Below are 23892 nucleotides of genomic sequence, written 5' to 3'. Positions count from 1 at the left end.
AGACATTTGTCGTCTTGTCTTGTCTCGTGGATAACTACATTCCAGGGATGCGATACTTTCTAAATAATTAACTGTGATAATTTTCATCTACAAGACCCGGACTTCATCCCCTGGCGGACATACAATGCCCTTCAAATAACATCCTTAAACTGTAAACTTGTTTCTCCAAGTATTGTGTATTATTTGCTGACAATAGATGGTGTTTAAACTGGTCTTAACAACTACTGAAATGGCCCCACGTATCGTAATCGCTAATGCTTTCGTCTTTGGTGCAAGCGGTGCTACGTTCAATTTCCGATGAGGACACTCGCTCGAAAAGTGTAAAAGCCATCACATGCCAGCCATCCTGAGTTTTCTTCATTCATACCAGGCAAATGCTGGGATAGTACCTAACGTACAGGTCCGAGGATGCTTTCGTTTCCAATCCTTTCTTCTTTCCCTTTCATCGGATAGTGTGATCGTACAGGGGCACCTCTCGTGTTTTTTCTTGTGTTGAGGTCTTGTATGCGGACTCTGTCGGTTGTTTTATTCAGTGTAACCACCCTACAACCAATTCCAACAATCTCTTAACTGACCGCCAGCTCTGTAATTAGAAGTTTCCAATCAAAGTCACAGTTAAACTTTCTCCTTGTACTGAGGTTCTGAACAAACGTCATAAAGTCAAACAACTAAAGTTTCAGATCATTTTTTTCTTGTATTGAGGTCCTGTATGCCAAGTCTGTCGGTTGTTTTATTCAGTAGCCATCCTCAGGTCCGTAGCCAGCGCAAAAATGCAGGGAGGGCGGGTAGAAGTTAGGGGACCCAATCCAACCATATTATAGTTCATTTGCAAGCCTACCATGGAAAGTTTAGGGGAGCCTGGCCCCCTAGTCCCCGTGTATACGGGCCTGGCCACCCCACGACAAACTCCAACAATCTCAAACTGACCCCACCTCCGTAATAAGCAATTTCCGATCAGTCACAGATAAAATTTTTCCTCGTATTGTTGTCTTGAATACGAATACGAAGTTTGTTGGTTCCCAGAATACCCTGTATAGTATACCTGTAAATGATTCATTTTACAAAAATTAAATAGAGAACAAAAAAAAAAAAAAAAAAAAAAATCTTTCGTAGCAAAAATGAGATTGTTGATAATAAAGTTCGCCATTAAAATTACCAGCATACTTCCAGTGATGTGATATATCAATGGGAAGAAAATCTATAATATATATATATACAAAGGCGGATCTAAGGAAGGGGGGGCTACGGGGCTATAGCCCCCCCCCTTGACGCTCAGGTTTACACTGGATAAAATGGGCTTCAATTCTGCTTTACACTGGATAAAACGGCAAATTATAGTTCAGCCCCTCCCTTGATCATATCCTGGATCCGCCACTATATATATATATATATATATATATAATCAATATGTAACAAAAATGTGATAAAACAACAACAAAATACTCTGTGTGTATGTGCAGTCAGTATATCTGTTCATGTGAAAAACCAGCGTATCACTTTCACAAGAGGATGGATGATGCTGTGATAGGCATTCAAAGCTACTTACTACGTCTTAATTCTTGTCTGCCTTTTCTTCCCCTCCCTTCCCCTATCTTAAAAATGTTCTCACTTTTTTTTTCCTTTCTTTCTTTCCCGCGGCTACACAAGGGTCTTTCACACCGACACTGCACATACGTTAGCTAAAGCCAGCAATTTTTATTCCGAAAAGAGAAGAAAAACCACACAGAAATGTACTTGTCGATATGAATGACCGCTACATCTGTCATAGCATTTAACATCGTATTTAATCTGCAGGAAAAAAAAAAAAAGACCAGCTTAGAGATGAGACAACAAGTTGCTGTACCTGATTAATGCGCGATGTCTGTGCAGTATTTTATTTCTTTTTTTTTTTTTTCTTCCTCTAAAATTATTTCTCTCTTTTAACTGACGTTTATAGCTTAGTGCGGAGGCAATTATCCTGCATGAATTCGCGAACGAAAAAAAAAAAAAAAACTTTGTACTCTTCACATAGTTTTCTACTGATAAGCAAATTTATAACAAAGGAAAGAACCACCTGTGCGGTCACTCTGGAAGAGGTTATCATTAGGGTCAGGTGTTTCGCACCTTTCAATTTTGCCGCTGAAAATTGATTTATATTACAACTTTGAGAAAGGAACGGAGCGAACACATTTCAATTTAGGAAAGGTGTAACAGATAAGAAAGAGAACTGTAAATCAATTGGACTGATAATTACAAAACTTTTCTAACGAGAATCTTAACGGGCTTCAATTTAGCATATGCTGAGGTGTTTCATGGTCTAGCCCCAAAGACTGCCAACTCAGCATCTTCTGACGAGTTTCATGGTCTAGTCCCAAAGACTACCAACTCAGCATCTTCTGACGAGTTTCATGGTCTAGCCCCAAAGACTGCCAACTCAGCATCTTCTGACGAGTTTCATGGTCTAGTCCCAAAGACTACCAACTCAGCATCTTCTGACGAGTTTCATGGTCTAGTCCCAAAGACTACCAACTCAGCATCTTCTGACGAGTTTCATGGTCTAGTCCCAAAGACTACCAACTCAGCATCTTCTGACGAGTTTCATGGTCTAGTCCCAAAGACTACCAACTCAGCATCTTCTGACGAGTTTCATGGTCTAGTCCCAAAGACTAGCAACTCAGCATCTTCTGACGAGTTTCATGGTCTAGTCCCAAAGACTACCAACTCAGCATCTTCTGACGAGTTTCATGGTCTAGCCCCAAAGACTGCCAACTCAGCATCTTCTGACGAGTTTCATGGTCTAGTCCCAAAGACTACCAACTCAGCATCCCCTGAGAGGTTTCACGGTATATCCGTATTATCGGGATTCTCGGGACTTTCGGTTTTCTCCAAACCCGGTTCGGTTTTCACCGAAGCCAGTTATCGGTTTTCTCCAAGACCGATTCGGTTTTCTACCGAAACCGGTTTCCGTTTTCTCTGGTTTCATTATATGGATTTTACGGCATTGTAACATGCGTCTAGAACACATATGAAAGAAGCTCAAAAACGTGTAACTTCTCATAAAAATGGAGTGCAAACCAGTCGATATGATCGAAAACCAATATGTTTAAAAAGAAAACTGTTTTTGTTGTAAACGGATCTGGTTTTCGGAGAACAACGAAAGTCCTGAACTGTATAATTTGGTCAATAAAGATCTTCATGGGCTGAAACTGAATTATACTTCACGTATCTGTCTAAACAATATTTTCCATATCATGCAAATTAATTCAAGTTCGATCTCTGGCATTCGAGTTAGCATCCATGTTGAAAGCTTTACGTTTTATATAGCCTTGGCGCTGAAGAGCGAGGTTAAACTTCAAGTAAAAATCTACGCACTGAAAGGAAAGCCAACAAAGTAATATGAATAACAAGTACAGATAGCTGTAACTGTACTTCACGTGTTAAAGAGATAAAAATGTTATCTTTGAACCTATTACCCACCACTATACAATATCATTAAGCGAGATACATCACTCTGCAAAAGTAACAGCTTGAAAAAACACTACTCACTTCGTTTAAAATATATATTTTATAAGTATTACGTACACATTTTTGCTCCGTTCCTTCTGGAAAATTGTACACTTTCGACGGAGAATTTAAGTGCATTGATAAGCATTGAAGGCTGAGCACGGTTTGCAGTTATTATAACTACTGGTAGCACCAAAAGAAGAATAAATGCAGTAAATTGGATTGAGAAACTGAAGAAAATATGTAATATGAGAAACAGAAAAACAAGTGCACGAAGTAGGAATAGGGGGAGAAAGCAAAATTTTCTTCGATGGAAAGAAAATGAAAACTTCTAACATGTCGATATCACAGGCAAAGTAGACATTCCACACTACTAATCGTGTACCGATAATAGTAAGATGATCCATTAAAAGATTTAAATTAGAAAACATGAACACTCGAAAATCAAAAAAGCATTTGCTTACTAAGTGAATGAAGGTGGAGAGGGCTGAAGGCAAGGAAGGGGCGATGGGTCTGTGCCCACCAAATTTTGCTGTAATTTCCAGTATAGGCATAGCTAGAACTTTTCATGTGAGCGCCCACAAAGGTAATTAAAACAGAATTTTTCATAGGAGTTGTTTACACAAAGATAATTCCAACAAAATTTTTCATATGAGTATCCACAAAGGTAATTCAAACAGAACTTTTCATGTGAGTTTGTACTCGGTACAAAGGTAATTACAACAGAACTTTTTATTTGGGTTTGTAGAAAGGTAATTAAAAATCCAGTCACTCTTTCACTACAACATTCTCACATGTATACTGTATTGGAATTTAAGTGTATTAAAAAGCAAACAACGTGTCATTTCAACCAACTGAAGAGCTGCACACCCGTATCTGCTGGAAAATGTAATATATTGGAAAATGGGTAGTCTTTTGCTGATTTTAACAAAAGCGTGCATAGGCATACTCCATAGCTATGCCTATGATCCCAAGGATATGGATATCTTTGAATTTTCGTTTGGATATCTGACAACGATACATATACGTGAATGGCCCATCTTCCAAACTTATACACAGATCGGTGCACCTGGCTAAAGTACAAAATGCTGAAATTATTATCCCTAGTTTTTATGTAAGCTTTCTTTTATTTCAATCCCTTTTTGCAGCCCAAAACAGTAGTCGCAATGACCCCTCCAAATGAGTCCGTTCACAAGTCAAGGCCTAGCAACACTGCCTTAAAGTTGCAAAAATAAAAATAAATTATTAGGCATTTAGCACGAAAACTCTTCGGCAAAACTAGACACAACAGAGTGTTATCATGACAGAGATTCGCACGAAGAAAAGGAAGATAGTTCAGCCACAATAATATTGTGTGTGTGCAGATTATAAATTAAGAAATCTTACGATTCGATGCGCATCCGAAGTATATATGTATATAGCTTCGCCAGACCGGAAATTATGGGAAGGGAAAAGTAATTTATCACATTACATTATCAACTAAACAACTTCCACGCATCGACAAAAATCACTTTGTATGAAATCAGCAGCGTTGTTTTCATGCTAATCAAAGGAAACATCTACTGGAAGCTTATGAAAATATTTATACATACGCTCGATTCAATAACCAACAGCTTTATTATTATGGGATATTGATTTATCCAATCAAGATTTGAGCTACCGATATAAGTGACATGGCACTTTACTATGTTATGAATAAAAGCAATAGTAGTAGATTTTCCGTCTAGTTTTACTTTAAACCGTAACTATATAGTAAGATACTATAATTCGTTCAGCCACTACGAAAGAGACAGTGAGGTGCTTTTTTCCAAGGCTGAGGATTATTTTTTTTTTTTTCAAACTTACGTCCTAAGAACAATGCACTGGAAATTTTAACTGGACATACTAACATTCCATTACGTCTATTTAAAAGAAGGCAACATTTCAATAAACCCTATTTGTTCATTTCACTAAAGTAACGAGTCACGTGCTTTATTTATTCATTTATATGTATAGTTCCAGGTACAGTACGTTGGCCATTTTACACTGAAACACAGAGGTGGATCCAAAAGGTGAAAACTGAGGGGGCCAGCCAAAATCCAGACTATGATAGGTATATCGTGAGTTCCAAAAATATATAAATCATAGCTTAAATTATTTTCGTCACTACAAAATTTGGGGGCTAGGCCCTCCAGCCCCGGGCTAGATCCGTCACTGCTGAAACATGTAACCGTAGTTTGAAAAAAAAAAAAAAAACAGCATTTAAGAGAAATATAGCAATAATGCAAAAAAGACAGTATATCACGAAAAAATTAATGAATATTTACGTATCAGTATTTACAAAATTAATTGTGCTCAATGCAGATCAGAAATTAGATTAATAAAAGAAAAAAAAAAAGCTTAACAAGAAACCTACGTTACAGTATTAAACATGAAACATTTAAAATATATAGTAACTTTAAAAAAAATACTACGTAAGTTAGATCTTAACAACTAATTGATGTTGCGTGGGATTTATTTGAACGACATTTACATGTCCTTCTGCCAATAACTTTTGAAGAAGAGATATGAGTGATTATTGTTTATAGATACTGTAATTCACATTTAGACCAAAAGGATTTTGATTCGGTTCCCAGGTCATTTGAATTTGCAATGGACAGCACTGTAACCACGAGTTTCTTACTATTCCACTATAACTGTTCCGCATTTATCATCTATTTCTTTTAGTGTAAGCGGAATGATCATGAGACGTTACACTAAAATTTTATTTCATTTAATAATTTCGGAACAAATGAATTTAGCCGAATACTAAGTTCGTTAACGTAAAGAGGACGTACTTTCCAGTGTGTCACATATTATAATTCATCATTATAGGTATGCTGACATTATTGGTCATGCCTCGTAAACTCAAAAGCTTCTATGCACGTTACGACTATCAGCTAACTACTAAGCCCTAACATAATTATCAGATTTACTAAATTGTCAAAAAGTGTGTTAAAATTGTCGTAATCTATATGCCCTGACGTAGCAATTATCTGTTTTAATACATTGTCAACATTGTGTTAAAATTAGTGTAACCCCTATGCTTTGATGTAACAATTATCAGTTTTAATATTTTTTCAAAATTGTACTAAAACTGGTGTAATTTCTACGCCCTGACATAGCATTACCCATTTTAATACATTATCAAAAACGTGTTAAAATTAGTGTAACCACTATGCCTTGATGTAGTAATTGTCTTAATACATTGTCAAACTTGTATTAAAACTGGCATAACCGCTATGTCTTGAGGTAGCAATTAATCATTTTAACACACTGTCAAAATTGTATTAATATTTGTGTACCTATTACAAACTTACTTAAACAAGGACATGCAAAAAAGAAGCGTATGTACTAGTATCGTTTAAAATATTTAAAAAATTGTTCAGTATTCGACAAATAATTCTGTTCTTCAAACTAGATGATTATATTGTTCCAAATACTCGAATACAGAATTATGAATTTTAAAAGTTGTATAGTATACAATTTTGCTCATGACTCTACAAAGTAGAGAAAGTAAAAATTACACACATCTGATTTCCAAAGAACGAATGACCTATCCTTTTTCCTTGTAGCCTAGTTCCGTTAACTGTTATCCACTCAGCAGGCTATCTAACACAGTTATCAGATCACGGAACATAGATACACTACAGTCACAAAGAATACAGATATGTACAGTATATGGACAACCTAAAAGTAGTGCTCAGCGGCTAACATGCTTAACATTTAAAGATTTGAATTACGGAATGCATAAAATAATGAAGTTGTTCTCAGATCTTTTTGAAAAGATATTCTTTCCTATTATACGTAACATATTAAGCTAACCATCTTAGTTGCCAACTATTGGCACCTGACAGTTTGTCGAAAGGTAGCAGAGGTTTTAAGATATGAATTCCCTTAAGATTTTCTCAAAACATCTTTTGCTACGAGGGAAACATTTGTAGCTCATTAACAAGCGGTAGAGGATACTATGAAAGAACTACAAAATTAGAATGTGCATATGTGCCAAAAAGAAGAAAAGAAATATGTCTAGAATAAAACACCATAAGATACGTATTTTTCTATTACCGTATATTGTTATGATTACACTCAGTGGCGTATTTAAGGGGGCTTCCGGGCTTAAGTGCCTCGAAATATTATTTACTATTTTAAAGTAAATCAAATATATTATAGAATTTTCATATTTCCAGGAATAAAGGTAGCAAAGCCACCCGAAACAAAATAGTAAATACGCCACTGATTATATATATATATATATATATATATATATATATATATATATATATATATATATATATATATATATATATATATATATATATATAAAGGAGCTTTCGTGCCATTGTTTATTAAAGTAATACTAGAAATCCTATTCTAAATACACTAATCACACCTATTTTCTGTAAGTTGGCCACTTTCCAATGGAACAGATGGTGGCCAACATAGGTTTCACTGTACCATACAATTTATTATTATTAGGCTATTATTATTATTATTATTATTATTATTATTAATAGGTCTAATAATAATAATTTTATTGAACTGCTGCAAATTTGGATCAGAAGCAACGCAGAATTCACAGATAACTATCGTCCACGAGACGAGAAGTAGATATACACTCATGTCCAAAATGATTCTCGCATATCTGTAATTGTCTTCTTGTGAGAATATAATTTGATAATGATTTTGCAAGGTACTTTTAATACTGACACCATGTGAATAATCGGGAAATGTATATTTGTGGTAAATTTCATAGGAAAAGAAGTATAAATACGAATATTAGAATGAGTAAAACAAAATTTTGCTAAATTGACAAGAAAGTTTTATTTTCGTTTTATTGTTCTTATTTACCTTTATTATTTTATTGTTATTTTCGTTTTATTATTCTTATTATTATTCTTAGGTTCCTGGTTCGATCCTAGCTCGCGCCGTGTGGACTTTGTGGTGGACAAATATCGTGCTCGGGGGTTTTGTCGGAGTTCTCCCGTTTCCTCCCACTTTCTTCATTCCACCATTTCACTCATGTCTCATCATCACCGTCTCCTTTAGCCTAACCGGCATAACCGTGGGACGTAAAACTTAAAGATTTCATTTCATTTTTCATTTACTGATCTTTTGACATTAAATTTGCCACATTCATATCTTTGCCGATTATACACATACTAACATTATAAGAAATACCAGGCGAATTTGTTATCAAATTATATTCCTAGAACAACATATTTATAGACATACGACAATGATTTTGGACATGAGTGTACATTAATTTTTATTTTTTAACTCTAAGACGAGTCTCAAACACTGTTTTAGTGTTACATAATTTATAGTATAAAAAGTATAATAAATTGACAAAATAATTATATGAGCATAATGAAGAGCATTTATTAATGTTTAAAGTTACAGAAGTAACTTCACAATATACTGCAATAACAAACATGGATTAAATGTAATTTACACCACACATGGACTTCTCGTGACACGGAAGGATTTTGATAACTTCCAGGTGAAACTAAGAAAGAAAAAAACAGGGCATATATTCTGTATAATACACATTTTACAATAGAGTCGAGACATAATTCTTCGAAACGAAAACAATTTCCACAAATTTACAAGACAAAACAAATTATTTCTCGCCTCCTTTTGTGAGCAACACTGTAGATAACAGCTCATAAGCACAACAGCCGAGGAGGATTTAGTAAAAATAAGCTAATCACAACGTTTTAACAATAATCCCGCGTTACAAGTGTGAAAACTACACTATCTTAGAAAGAAAATTTATGTAGTAAATTCTGTATATAAACTGTCAAAGGCGTTCGCATCCAGCGAAGGCGGAACAAACGTAAAGTAGGTGACTTCAGCATAAAAACCGAATCATTGTACTGACTTGAGCTGAAGTCTATGCGAGTTGTACTGTATTACGCTACGCTATAATAAATTCAACATTGACCAATGTCCAAAGTCGAATTGACACAGGATTATTTTGCAAGTGTCACAGATTAAACTTATCAATCGCCGAAGCTTTTTTCTTTCTTGCTTTATTTATTTTCTAAAACTCTTTGCATTGTTCTCGCTTAGAACATATAGTCCATAACGAGTACAAAAAGATAGGAGCGCAATAACATTCGATGACTGAATTTAAAACTTATTTATGATCGATCGGTGTTTATTTGCTATTCGAAGTACTATGTACTAGCCATCAAATATAATTTATTAGTGGAACCCGAGCGTAACCTACGATAGGAAATTCTAGTGATTTATCTAAACCTCGTCACAGTACCTTTTAATTACATATTGGAAATGGAAATGATTCACTTTGTTTAACGTCCCATGTTTACGCCCTTTTAGGCTAAGGGAGACTACGATTAAGGCAAGTGAAGGACGGAAGAATTGGTGGAATGAGAAACTGGGAGGAAACTCACGGGCACGAAGTTGCCCAACACAAACTTACTTAGCCGGGGATTTAACCACAGATCTTACGCACCAGAAGTAAACGCTCTATCACTCAAATTAAATTTCATCATTAGCTTCTGGCGTAAGCATACAGGTGCTCACTGCTTCACTCCAGGTGTATCTGATACTTTATTTCTCGGAAGCTGCTGGCTGGATCTAAACCAAATCTGGTTGGAAAATAGCTAATCATTTAAGGAATAAAGACTACTCCATTTAATTAACGAGCTCTGCCCGATAGTGTCGACCCGCCTTGTATGTTGTACTTTATTTCCCGGTAACTATTAGCATCATCTGAACCAAACTTGATGGGAAAATATCCCACCATCTACAACAGTAATGGGCAAACTACAGCATGCAGGCTAGATGCGGCCCACGACATGATTTCTAATTTAAGGAAATAAATTAAGAATGGGGTTAATTCGAAAGAGTTTCATTAGAAATAAACTGACATATATCAAGCCTGTTGATATAGATCAAGCTGAATAAAACGGCATGCCCAGGTGTGAATTTCCATGCGTAGTTTTCGAGAAAACCAATTCTTATGATGCTAAAAAATACCCCATTCGTGTCTAACAAAAACACTCAGAAAAGCATCACGTATTGAGGTGAAAGTGATACCAAAACATATACCCTATCAAACTTTTCATTGTAATACAGCATTTGTTAGTTTTTATTCAGAATCTATTTACAGTCACCCAGGAACCCCATGGCACCGGGCGCGGGGGCGGCAAAATTTCTAGGACCAGTTTTGGAAATTACAGAAATTTGGCAGCGAACCCTGATATTCAAGGATAGCATTTTCTAATGGTATGACATTTTTTCCCCAATTCCTTCACAATATTAAACTACAAACATACGACAGAAATACAGGATCGGAATGATAAACATATTGCCGAACTACGTACCTCGAGCTATACTAATTTTATTGGTTAAATTCGTCAATTTTGTTTCGGATACACACAAAATATATATCATGTTGAAATACAAGCACGCTGAAATTCACTTAATTTTTTAAATATAAATATTTTTCAAACCAATAATAATAATAATAATAATAATAATAATAATAATAATAATAATAATAATAATAATAATAATAATAATAATAAACTACTAACAGTTTATACAACGTAACATTTTAAAACTTATAAAAGCCTGCAAATTACGTTGTTTATAATTTATTCAACGTAATTTTTGCGAAGATTATGTCGAAGAAACCAAGAGGGTTTCTCTGTTTAGATTTTATTTGCCCCCAGAAAGCAGAAGGGTGCTAAGCACCAAAATGCAAATTTCTCAGGAGATGAATAAAAACGAATTAAACACTAATTAATTAATTCCGATTCTTTTTTTCCTTCTTCTAGAATTCAATTTGCACTGCAGACCTTTCATATTGTCTCCTTCCTGTACAACATTAAACAAGAAATGAGTAGTCAGTGTTAGACACTCAGTTTGAAATCAAGGAGAATGCCGCTTTAGCAAATGTCTGCTTTCTGAGGACGATATGTAAACGATGATACGAGTACCGGTATTTCAAATGAGACTTACTGCCTCTATGTCCCGAGTTCATTTGAACTTGAAAAAATGCAGGCCGCAAGCCACAACTGAAACGTCAGCATTTATATAAAACAAACCATGAACAGGAAAAGAGAGGCCTTTTAATTATAAGTCCCTTATTGCTACGCAATACATTAGCAAATTGTACAACTTATACTATTTAAAAGTACCGAATTTCTTGATTGATCATTTTAGATTAGAGCATTTTCTAAGCATGAAGCAAAATACGTCGTGCAATTATGATATTCCGTTATTTCTTGTTGCACATCGCAAAATGTGTGGTGTTCATCGAGGATCATGATGACAAACGGGATGTTATTTGAATGAAATAAATAATATAATATAATGAAAGAAAGGATCTGCGATGTACTGAACTAACATTTCCTCAACTAAAAACTCCCGGCTTAAGTTCTTTAGGGCTTCGTGCCAAGGCATTTACAATTTTCAAAAATAAATAAATAAATAAATAAATATAACAGAAAATTGTGCTTAAAATAGCAACAAAAAAATAAACAGTAAATATTAGCGCTTACAATAATTATAGTAACGTAATTAGACTAAAAGTAAGGCTTTCTTGTCTCGTCTTGTAAATTATGTACAAAATAGATAACTTCATATTTTCTTAATTTCACCTACATTTTGTCAGAATTCTTCCATGTTATTAGAGGTCCAAGAAGGATGTGACATAGTATTTAAACCATATTTATTATTGTAGTATGTTGTGAAATGACTTGCATATGTTTAAACATTGATAAATGGTCTTCATTGTGTCTACATAATAACTTTTTCAATTTATTTATTTATTTTTTAATAATAAGAATCACAAAACACTAAAACAGTAGCCCGAACCAGTATTATCGATGACGCTCGTGAAACTTTATGTCTCGTTTCCGAGACTACAAGTTCGTCTTGTGGACAACACTACGTCTGAGTTAGCGGTATTCATTCTTTCCACGCAATTCGGAAATCCTAGCTTCAAGCTCTACGACCGATTGTTCATATATTTTTTTGTCAACATTTTCCTCACCTCCAAAAGCCGAGATTGGTCTCTTTGCCGAACTCCCTCCACTATTTTTTTTATTATTATTATTGCTAAGGTTGTTATTTGTTATTGATCCTGGTGTGAATTATCTTTCTGCACTGTATAAGAACGTCATGCAAGTTTATTAAATAAACACACACTCATCAAGAAATCTGTCATTATACTTACAACAAAGTTGCATTAATGTAACTTCGATAACTTGTAGAGAATGCACTTAGATATAGGTTAACTTCGTAATTTACAAAATAAATATAATATACAGCCTATATTATATATATGGAACATCGTTATACGTATAAAATACGAGTAACGGTCTCTTAAATACAATCGTTTGTGAATCCAAGTTCGATTTCATTCGACAATGAACTATAGGCTTGGTGCTTAAAATTCAGAATAACGAAAACAGAAATCCAAGATATCGATAATTAATTTTATTAAGTGAAGAGGAAAGAAACATTAAGAAGTTAAAATATTTGTTACACATAGTTTGATCATGTGTATGTTATTTGACTAGGGGAAAGTAAACTTTGCCTTCTGATTTGCATCTACGTGTAAAAATAAAAGCATATACGCTGCATACTTAAAAAGCAAAATAAAAAATATTCAGGTATTTGCAACTTAAGAAGGAAGGGAAAAAACTACGAAAAGGTATGATCTCAATAGGGGCGAAGTAACAAAAATACTAGAACTACAATATTACACCATTTAGCACAATGTTACAGCTTAGTACATAGATTATGTACTTCACGCACGGTTTGAATAAATAAAAAATAAACAAATCGTACTTTGCATTCGACTTTCAAACAATAAGCTAAAAGAAATTGAGACAAAGAATTGCGGATTGAATGCAATCCAAGAACTTTCTGGAAATTACAAAAACTCACACTCGAACAAAATTCAGACGATTATCCGAATACTGTCCAAATACTTCATTTTAATAATCTCACTGGCACTAGAGGTGAACTTATAACTAAGATTAAGTGATATTGATATTATTACTTAATCTTAGTGATAGTGATATTCTTTCCCCACTCCCCTTTACTTTTTCAAAAAGACTAAAATATACGCGTTTTAGGCACATAAAACACATCCCGAAAATAACCTGAATACCCAAATGTTTGTTTACAAATCACCATTACAGTACTAGAGTTATTCAACATATCTCAACGTAGATATCAAAATTAACCTGTAATAGCCATCAGTTTTTACGATATTAGGGACTCCTTCAAATACAATCCGCAACGATGAAGTACGTAGGTAAAACATCTACCGGACGACCCGACTTCGACCCTCGGTTAAGATTGGGCGTATTCTCGTCCTATCCTCTTTCATAATGGAACTCAAAAGTTTACATAGCTTTTGTTAAATGGACACCTGTGTGTAGAAACGGCTATAGCGTGAAGCTGAGAACACAAACACACTCTTATATACCTGCCGAAGTCGCAAAACCATACAACCTCACCTTCATACGATCTGTAGCAGACTTCGTCCATCTCGAATGAAAGCGTACTGTTACACACGTAGAGGAAAATGGGAAAAACAATTTCGTCCGAGAAAAAGTTCTCTAATCTCATTTTATAGTCTATTTTACAAAAGGATTACACATTAGCGGAAAGTTACCACGTAGGTCCTGGTGTTCAGTATAAATGCCCAACGCGGACCTCAACATATTATCCTACTGAGTAACAGTTGGAACTAAAGCTAGATGATAGTTACCAACAAATTTTAACTTGTATTGAATAGCTAACATCAACTACATTGTGGAAAATTGACAGCATTTAACAGATTGGAATTTAACGTCCCTTTCATCACTGAGATTACATAAAACGGGGCCTACTATTAAAAACAAATTGGGCGCTCGATTACTATAATAGAGCTTTTATTTATACCCACACCGGGGATCAAACTGCGTCCTCCGAAAAAAATCTTCAACGTTAGCCGAAATTCATGGTTGCTTATCCTGACAAATTTTCAATAATAATAATAATAATAATAATAATAGTAATAAAGTTCTTTTTTTGTTTTAGAAAACAACAGAGCTTCTTTTCATTATGAAAGAATTGATTTTAGCAGCCCCTCAATTTGATTTTTGCATATTCAGGCAACAGTTATTAAAAGAAGAAAGATAATGTAACCATATGTCAATTGTCACTCAGTATTCATCTTTATAATTGGAAAGGATTTGCTCCTTTTCTTTATTATTATTATTATTTTATTATTATTATTATTATTGTTTTCTTATTATTTATTTTTTAGTAGTATTATTATGCCATCGCATACTCTGATACCAAGTGCTGTATTTTTGCCGAAAGCTGTTCGCGGCACTAAAATAAAGATTATTATTATTATTATTATTATTATTATTACTTTACAATATGAAAGAATTGCATCTCGTAGACCTCTGCACGTAAAGTCAGTCTAAAATACCAACTACAGGTTTTAATGCTGTTGCTAAATTTTCCGGGCGTTATGCAGTGTCGTTTTGACGTAGGCATATAATTAGCATCATACTAAAGGCCTAACCATTGCAAGAAACCTATGTTAGTCGAACTCTTTAGTACGGCACTAATCACGCGTCAGAACGATTCTGCACAAGGCCTTCCGAGTTTATAAGGCACTTCCCAGACTTCTGTAGATAGTAGAAAGTGTATGAATCTTATATAATCGACATTTATGACTTATCCAGTGCCAAGATACCTATTATCAATGAACTCCGTAAAAATATTTAACAAATTTAACAAAATCGAGTCATGCGAAATCAGAGCAGTACCATTTCCTCGCAACTTAATTTAAGACGCCAGCATAAGAGAACATCCACTAATGGTAAGATTCTACACTACGCCCATCCCACCCAGTCAAACTTTCTGGAATATTCATGAATAAGAGGGACATGAAATTAACATTTCTGCATCACAAGAAGGTCCTGGGAACAACCATTAGTTCACCTAATAGTGAATTACTAGTAATAAAAACATATATCCCAAAACTTCATACTGCCCATTAATATTACTTTATTAACATACCAGTAAGTACAAGTTGTTTAAATAGACCCCATCAGAACACTGTTGTTCTTTTGCGTAACCAAAACAAAACGAGTTCCTGCTTGTTGGTGGGCAGTGAATACTTCCGTGTTCGATCTGCGACGGGCATTAAAATTTTCTACACAAATGCATTTGGAAACTACAAGAAAAGGTACTGGAATTACAAGAAAAGATAGAAATTTGGTTCAGAAATGGCTGGATATGCGAATACACGCCCTACCACTATGTTTCGTGCACGAAATTTCTTCACGTAAGGCAATGTAATTAGCCACAATATTCTGATGGTATTGTCAATAAAAGACATGAAACATTTCTGCTAGTTATTGTATCAATTCTATATTCATTCGCCCCCTTAGAAGAAAAAAAAAGTCCTGATGATCTCCACAATAGACTCAAAATAACTGTGTTTTCCCTCCGTCCAACATAACGCAATCGAGTACGAAAAAAAATCAGCAAACTACGTTTCCCGGTGCGGTGATTCTGATGAATAACAAGGTCAGAAATACGCACAAATATAAGAAAGAAATCACGTTTTTAAGTCTAAAATAATTCTACGTACAACCCGGAAGCTAACACAAACCAATTCGTTAGGTAAACTGCCTACGCAAAATTACCATGGCAACTAAAAATCTACGACGTACCAGACAACAACAACATTTCGCCCTGGTCGTCACCCTACTTGCATGACAACGCTGTTATACATATAGTACCACAAAAAAAACCAAAAGTTCGACTATCTTACTAGAAATATGAACCACACTTTGAAAGATTAACTGAAAGATTTTTGAAATTAAAAGTTGGAGAGTTTATGATGATTTTGGGTTATTATATCTCATTAACAATGGTGCATATAACGTCTTGTTACTGTCGTAGTGAAAGGCTTGAAGAGAAGTTTATTTTAGAACGAGGAGGGTTTTTGAGCCTCCTCCTGTTAGCTGCGAATGATACTTTGCAGCACTATAAAATTAGCGTCTTCTTTCCTAACTTTAATTAAGGTTTTATATCTTCAGAAACAGACCTCGGTCCCAGTCACCTACATATGTTAAAATTTTGATATAAATAACTGTTTTGCAATATAGTAAATTTAGTGTAAAAACTGATTTTTTTTTAAAAATAAAAGAAAGATAGATCATGACAAAAGATGGCGTATGAATCTCTGTTCTCTTGCCGTTTTTACACACCATGATTTATTTACGTTACCCTCAAGCATGTTGTTTTCTTCACTATGACGAGATCTACCGAATGGTATACGTTTCCTCTTTGGACATTTTCCCAAACACAATCATAATACTGTAGAAATTCTAATCGCCGGGATTAGTGTCGTCAACGATACGAGAAACGCTTCGTCCCGTCCAGAAAACAAAACGAAATCGAGACACTTAAGTACTTTCTCAAATTCGACACGCGAAATCTCAGATCTCAAAAACTGTTTCAATGTTATGCGATTTATAGTATTAAAAAAAAAAAAAACTATAAATTGACAAAGTGATTGTATAAAGATAATGAACATTTATAAACTTTAAAGATACGCACATCGTTACAATATACTCAAATAATAAATACGATTGAAAAAAAAAAAGAAATGAAATCTTTGAGTTTTACGTCCCACGTTTATGCCGGTTAGGCCAAAGGAGACGGTGATAATGAGAAATGAGTGAAATGGTGGAATTAATAAAGTGGGAGGAAACGGGAGAACCCGAGAAAACCCACTAGCACGGTGTTTGTCCACCACAAAGTCCACACAGTGCGAGCTGGGATCGAACCAGGGACCCCAAGCACAGGAGGTGAACGCTCTACCACTGAGCCACCGCACCCCCACAAATAAACACGATTGGAATGTTATAACACATCCCTTTGTGGACTTCTCGTTACGCGGAACGATTCTGATAGCCTGTAGATAAAATTTTTTTAAAAAAAAGGCATATATTTTGTACAGAAATTGACGAATCGTGACAAGAACCAGCAGAGTTGGTGTCGAGAGTATACCCGGTATACATCGTACAACCTCTGTTTAATCTTAACCATTACTAGAGAGCGGAATTTAAGGTGCAGCACCTTTTCTAAAAATGTAGTTGTCACTCAACCAAAGTTCAAAATATGTATTTCCGGGCATAAAACGAACTGAAATGAAGGCACTTTGTTGCACTTTTCTTGTTAAAGTAATAAAATTTCCGCTTTTTCCATTTCTTTTAGCCTTCAGCACCTTTATTGTCCCTTATATTATATTATATATATCATTTGGACAGAACAATATGTTTTATTTTCAATCTGGTTTCACATAATATTCCAAAATTGTAGACACAATCTTGATGGATTTTCTAGGGACAAATTTGAACTGAATTTGCAAAACAATCCGGACGTAGAAACCTTTGCAACTCCAACTGAACTTTCTGTCCATGTGCTTATAAGATATACACCACTGGTTTCCATTGATGTCGAGCAATGATTCAGGATGACCTGAACTCCAAGCGACAAGAAATGCTGTGCATAATCAAGTATAACCAGCTTCCAAAAACCCAGTAATATGTAACGCTTTCTCAAGCCACAATTAAAAACACCGAGTTGGTTTTAACGACAATTTTATTACAAGAATGTTGAATGTTGCACAAGTTTGATACTAAATAAAACAATCTTCAAATTTATGTCAAACGTTTAAACCCAAGTTTTTAACAATATTTGCTGGTGTAATGAATAAAGTATGCTCACGTAACTGTATACTATAGTACTCAATAAAGATATCCTATTAGCATCTTTTATTCTCTTTTTCCTACTACAATTTTGCACCTTAAAATCCGGTCCCTAGGAGTCATTCAGTATACCGTCTGCTTCAAAGCTGTACTACTGTTTCGTTTATGTTTATTCAATCCGATCATGACTCAAGTGATAGTGACTATACCATTCTTTTCAATCCTGCTCTTATCTGCTGTCCAAGTAGATCGATCACACACACACACACACACACACAAAAAAAAAAAAAAAACTATTTTCTCACCACTCTGCGATCACAAAAGAAATCAGGTAGTTTAGCGCCTCTTTCACCATTGACGATACATTAGACGTGGAATCCAAACTACATGAAATATCGCAGGGAATCAAAGCCAGGGCTCTCGCGCCGAAAGACGTAAACGCTAGACATATTGAGGAAAGATCACAAAAAGAGAAAAACGCTTTAACACTATAAAACAGTATTACACAAGACATTTTTGTTGGAGAGGTTCAACACTACAAGTCACTACATCTACGTAGTACTGTATGTGCATTAATCTGCACCCAAAAAGACGATAATTGTAAAATACTTCCTTCCACTTTATTATATATATATACAACTAGATTGTTTTCATAAAGAGAAAAAGTACAGATGAGGTGGAAGATCAAATTTTCATTTTACATGAATTATTTTCCTGTTGAGTCAGGAAGTTGGATCCGGCCCCGGTAGACACCCCGCGAGTGCGCCTCTGATCGCACCCTTTATATTTTAAGGTTAATAGATGAGTTTTATATTGTTAACTTTAAAAAAATTGTTTTCTGTATCGCATATATGTTTATTATGCCAATCATAGATGTTTACAAAACAGCGTATACCTTGTGAAAATTTTTAGGAACCACAGCAGTGCTTATATTTTATCCAATTTTGTCTCGCGGACAACACCAGGTGAGGCATAGAGAAATTTATCATTAAAATATAGTTACTTGTGAATTTATTAACGAAGTTCCTTATACGGTTCGGATCAAGACACTCAAAACATAAGCCACAGGCGATGGAAAAGATACTGGGAGACAAGACAGCCACGCTTATGCCTAAAAGTGACACCAGTACGGGTGCTTACAAGTAGGGTGAATCATTATACAAGTGATCCACCCTATATTTTTGGGCAGCTAAGAAAGAAAAAAAAAAAAAAAAGAATCAATGAAAGTAGTTAGCAAGTGAATAATTTATGGAAAAAAGTAAATTTTAATCAATATTGGTGTCAAGATTAAGTCAAATCTAAAGGTGGTAGTTTTCTTTTTCGAGTGGAGGACAGTGGAATAATTTCCTTCCGGGAGACGCATACCCTTTGATTAATTTCTTTTACGTAGCAGAATCATTAACAAAATAGTAACGTCATTTGCAAATAAAAGTGTTTAACTCGTTATGTAAAAAAAAAAAAAAAAAAAAAAAAAAAAGTCCGGTATCAGTACGGAGGGGTTATAACCGACCGACGGCAATTTAACTGGATGTGTAGTCAATACGCTGGGTCGCATCATTCTTATGCGTGGTATTTTAGACCGAACTTCTCTACTCCCTAATTCAAGCAGCCTCATGACATGTTATCAAGATCAAAAGTTCGACGCCGCAGGTCAAAAGCACATAGAAACTTCACTTTCCGTGTTCTTGGAGTTGTAAGTATGTTTGCTTGATGTTTAGAGTTCCAGTTCAGTATTAAAATACACGATATGTGGAGCTGCACTTTAACGTGGAAAACGAAAATGAAATCTTTAAGTTTTACGTCCCAAGATTATGCCGGTGAGGCAAAAGGAGACGGTAATGATGAGAGATGAGCGAAACGAAGAAAGTGGGAGGAAACGGAAGAACACCGAGAAAACCCACGAGCACGGTGTTTGTCCACCACAAAGTGTTCAATGCTCTCTCACAGGGGAATTGAATCCGGAGTCAGGTCCACAAAAGGCGCGCGCGCTAGCTACTAGACCACCAGGGCTACAATTCCATGTGAATGAAGGATACAACTGTAGAGATTCAAGATTTTATCTCTTATAAAACCTTAGTGTGTTGTTTTGGACTAAAAAACCCTGATACCCCATGAAAACTTAAAGTATAGGCTAGTAATTGCTTTGCAGTTGTTTTTGTTGAAATATCAAATAGACCAGCAGTCACCAAAAGTAAGCAACAAAATAGATTTACTCCTATTGAGCACCGATTACTAATAAAGTGTTACATTTTTCTTTATTTTCTTTTAAATACATATATTACAAATAATAATACATTAAGGTTTGGAGAAAAGGCGGGCCACTTTCAGAAATTGTTGGTGAGAAGCAGATGAAGTCGATTCAGGACTGTTCTGGGATATCTTGGAGTCCCATCCTTGGTGAGACTGAGAAATAAAATAGAAAGCCGAAGGATTCTAAAGCGAAACCTCTCGTTGCAAGATAAAAATGTTAGCTGTTTGCTCAACCAATTACTTACGCCCGACTTCACATATCAATTAAAGTTTAGGACTTACTCTCGAATATAGTGTTTATTATATAATTATTGTCTTTTATGTACTATTATACGTTACAAGTGCATTAGAATATAGCACTACCACAATTGAACGATATTTACGCTTTTTACTATGATGGGGTCAAGGAATTCTCAAGGAAATAATGAAGTTCTAGAAGAACCTAAAGAGTTGACGTAATAGCACAAAAAGGTGAAAAAGACATCTCCGTCTGGCAATGTTTTATGCACAAGAAACGAAGCCGGGGAGGTTGGTTCTATCTAACGCCCGGCGAGCCATGTTCCTTTTTCTCACTCACTTCCACTCCCAGCGCGCAACACACATGTTTCACGAGGCCTCGTGTAACAGGTGCTCCCTCAGGCTATGATACGTCGTCCTTGCGTGCGGAGTCACTTTGTCCTCCCCCTTCCACACATCTACTTTTTTAAAACACCTTCCCCTGTCATACAAATTCTCTGGCACCACGTATGCATACCAAATTTTTTACTACGTACTATAGTCTTAAATGAAAGGAATCAAGCAAGGTTGGATTATGCCTATCAAAATCCACCTTGTGGCAAACATAAAGTTCTTTTTTAAAAAAATAAAAAAGAAATGCATACTTCTAATTTAATTATTCCGCAATGAATTGATATTATAATCCTATACAAGTACTACAAGTTAACTTCCCGAAGCCTCGACTAAAATATTCCTGAGGCAAATCATAAAACAATCTAAGGTGCAATGTCAACACGCTTTATGTTAATGTGTATTTATTCAATATTCTGTTAGCAGAGAATGTGTATTCCGTTTGTTTGCAAATTGGTACGTCCTCATTTACACTTTATTAACCTAAATACTCGTGCTGCTACCGCGTTTCAAGAAGTATTAATACTGTTATTAGTTTGTGAATATGTATAAGGCAATGACAACAATTGGATTACTTCAACTTCGTCGTTTAGGTACCCCCCCCCCCAAAAAAAAATCATCAATTACGGGCCATATAAGATTTTGTCAACCGTGTATATTAAGTATAGTGGAGTACAAAGATAAATAATAACGCAGTATTTCAATGACTTACCTTCCATCCTGCTGAGCTGTTGCTGTCTCCCTTGTCCTTAAAATACGGGACGTTCTGTACCATCCATTCATAAATCTGGGACAGCGTGAGTCTCTTTTCTGGAGAACTTTGTATGGCTTGGGTAATGAGATCGGCATAAGACATGTTGCCCCATGCATTTCGGCGACTTGAATTCTTCTTAGGCAACTGACTTCCATCTGGCGGTTTTGTGGGGTCAGTGACAACGCCAACTTGGTCCCCCTCTTCCTTCTCCACGTAATTTTCGGGTCTTGGGAGTGGCCATGTGTTTGATCGAGCACGTTGCTGGGGTTCGAACCCAGGATCTATGTCGAGCCGCGGCTCCATTAGCGATGTTAGTTCACGAACCCTTAAAAAATTCATTCACTGATAACACTATTATTTTTTTTTTCTTTTTACAGATTCACTGTAAGTTTCGTTTTGATAACACTTTTTAAAAAAATCACTGTAACAATGTACAAGGTTGTCTTAACAGCTGGCTAAAATAATTAATGTCTACTGTAATTATCTGTATAAATGTGTGCTTCACTTAGTTATATGTGTATTCACACACTGCGTCAAAAAATTATGTATTTTCAAAATCACTTATTTGTGGTCACAAAAAGAAAATATTCAACTTAAGCCGCAGAACGGCTTTTGATGTCACTGTATTTGATCATCATGAATAGATTGACTGTCGTCTTAGGAAACTGAACACACATGTATATCTTGATAATAATGCAACACAACACACTATGAACACATGTACAGTTTATGGTCTCATAGGGAGGGGAAAAAAGTATCCGATAGGTTAAAAACACTTAATTTGTCTAAAATAACAATTTATCTCCTTCCGACCCCCAACATCTTACACTAATAAACTGTTATTTTTGATTGCCGTATCATCGCATCAGCTGTTCGAAGAATTCGGTCTACGCTGCGAACATCGGGAGTAAACCAGTAGTGGTCTCTCTCTCAATCGCAGAATACGCACGCAGTCAAGAGTCTCCACTGCTCGCAATCGAACTTCGTGTAGTAGCGTAGCTGACGAGCTAGCACCTTCTGGCCAGCTTCTCACGAGGCCAGAATAGATTGTGACGTCACTCACGAATGTCTCTCGGCGCGACGCAGTATTCTCGAGTTTCTGGTAACTGCTGTATCGCGGCGCTAGCGTACGGCAGAATTTGTCATCATCAGTATACGTAAAGTATGGAATGCCTTGATTGTGATATTGGCATATAACAGGATATGTAGTAATATTAGTGGTAGTAGTAATAGTAAGTATTGTTATTGTGTAGTGTAGTCCCTGTCTGTCTTAATTTTCTTTTTTTTTCTTTTCTTTTTTTTTTTCTCTACAAATCCTCGAGACATACCTTGCGCAATGAGTGGAATATGGATGTGGCCTTGTGTTTAAATGCGCTTCCTAATAACTTTCTTCCAAGCTTTCTGTTTGGGAGAAAAAGATTCAAAAATATACAACAATAAAATTACTAATTACTTTAGAATGCAGATACATCTCGAACACATTAGAAAATTTCGTTATTTTAATAATAAAGAATAATTCGAGTCAAGTTATTATTAGATTTACAAACTATGCTATGCTTAAATTATATATAGTCTTATTGAACGGCCATGTCTGTCCGTTTATCCGACGACAGTTATCAGAGCAAAAGCGGTAAGAAAAAAATGAAATCTTTCAGTTTAACGTCCCACATTTATGCCTGTTAGGCTAAGGGACAAGGGCTCAGAGGGGGCAATGTGGGGCGCTCGCCCTCTAGAAGAAATTGTACTTCAGAATATCGAAAATTCAATAGAATTTTTACATTAGTTACAGCAAAATTTGAAACTATATTTGATACGTCGCTTATACTTGTCCCCCCTTGGAAACCAGAACATGGGCGCCCTTGCTAAGGGAGATGAATGATTAATGCAAATGGGTGGTGATGGAATAAGCCGTAAAATGAGAATGTTAGAGGAAACGGTAGTACCGCGAGAAAACCAACGAACATGATGTAATCCACCACAAATTTA

The 23892-nt window shown here is 35.4% G+C and overlaps 1 protein-coding gene across 1 annotated transcript in view; it reads right to left on the bottom strand.

The window, feature by feature from the left end:
- Positions 1 to 22972, bottom strand: part of LOC145667808 (forkhead box protein O-like) — a 232339-nt gene extending 209367 nt beyond the window's left edge. The window contains exon 1 of the mRNA XM_081735242.1: positions 21865 to 22972. Coding sequence (XP_081591368.1) covers positions 21865 to 22245 — 381 coding nt within the window. The 5' untranslated portion in view covers positions 22246 to 22972. The remainder of the gene's footprint in view (positions 1 to 21864) is intronic.
- Positions 22973 to 23892: the final 920 nt, after the last annotated feature.

The sequence above is a fragment of the Thermobia domestica genome, chromosome 1, assembly GCF_964235325.1.
Source record: "Thermobia domestica chromosome 1, izTheDome1.hap1.1, whole genome shotgun sequence".
NCBI classification, from domain to species: Eukaryota; Metazoa; Arthropoda; class Insecta; order Zygentoma; family Lepismatidae; genus Thermobia; species Thermobia domestica.
This window is presented reverse-complemented; position numbering and strand designations above follow the sequence as displayed.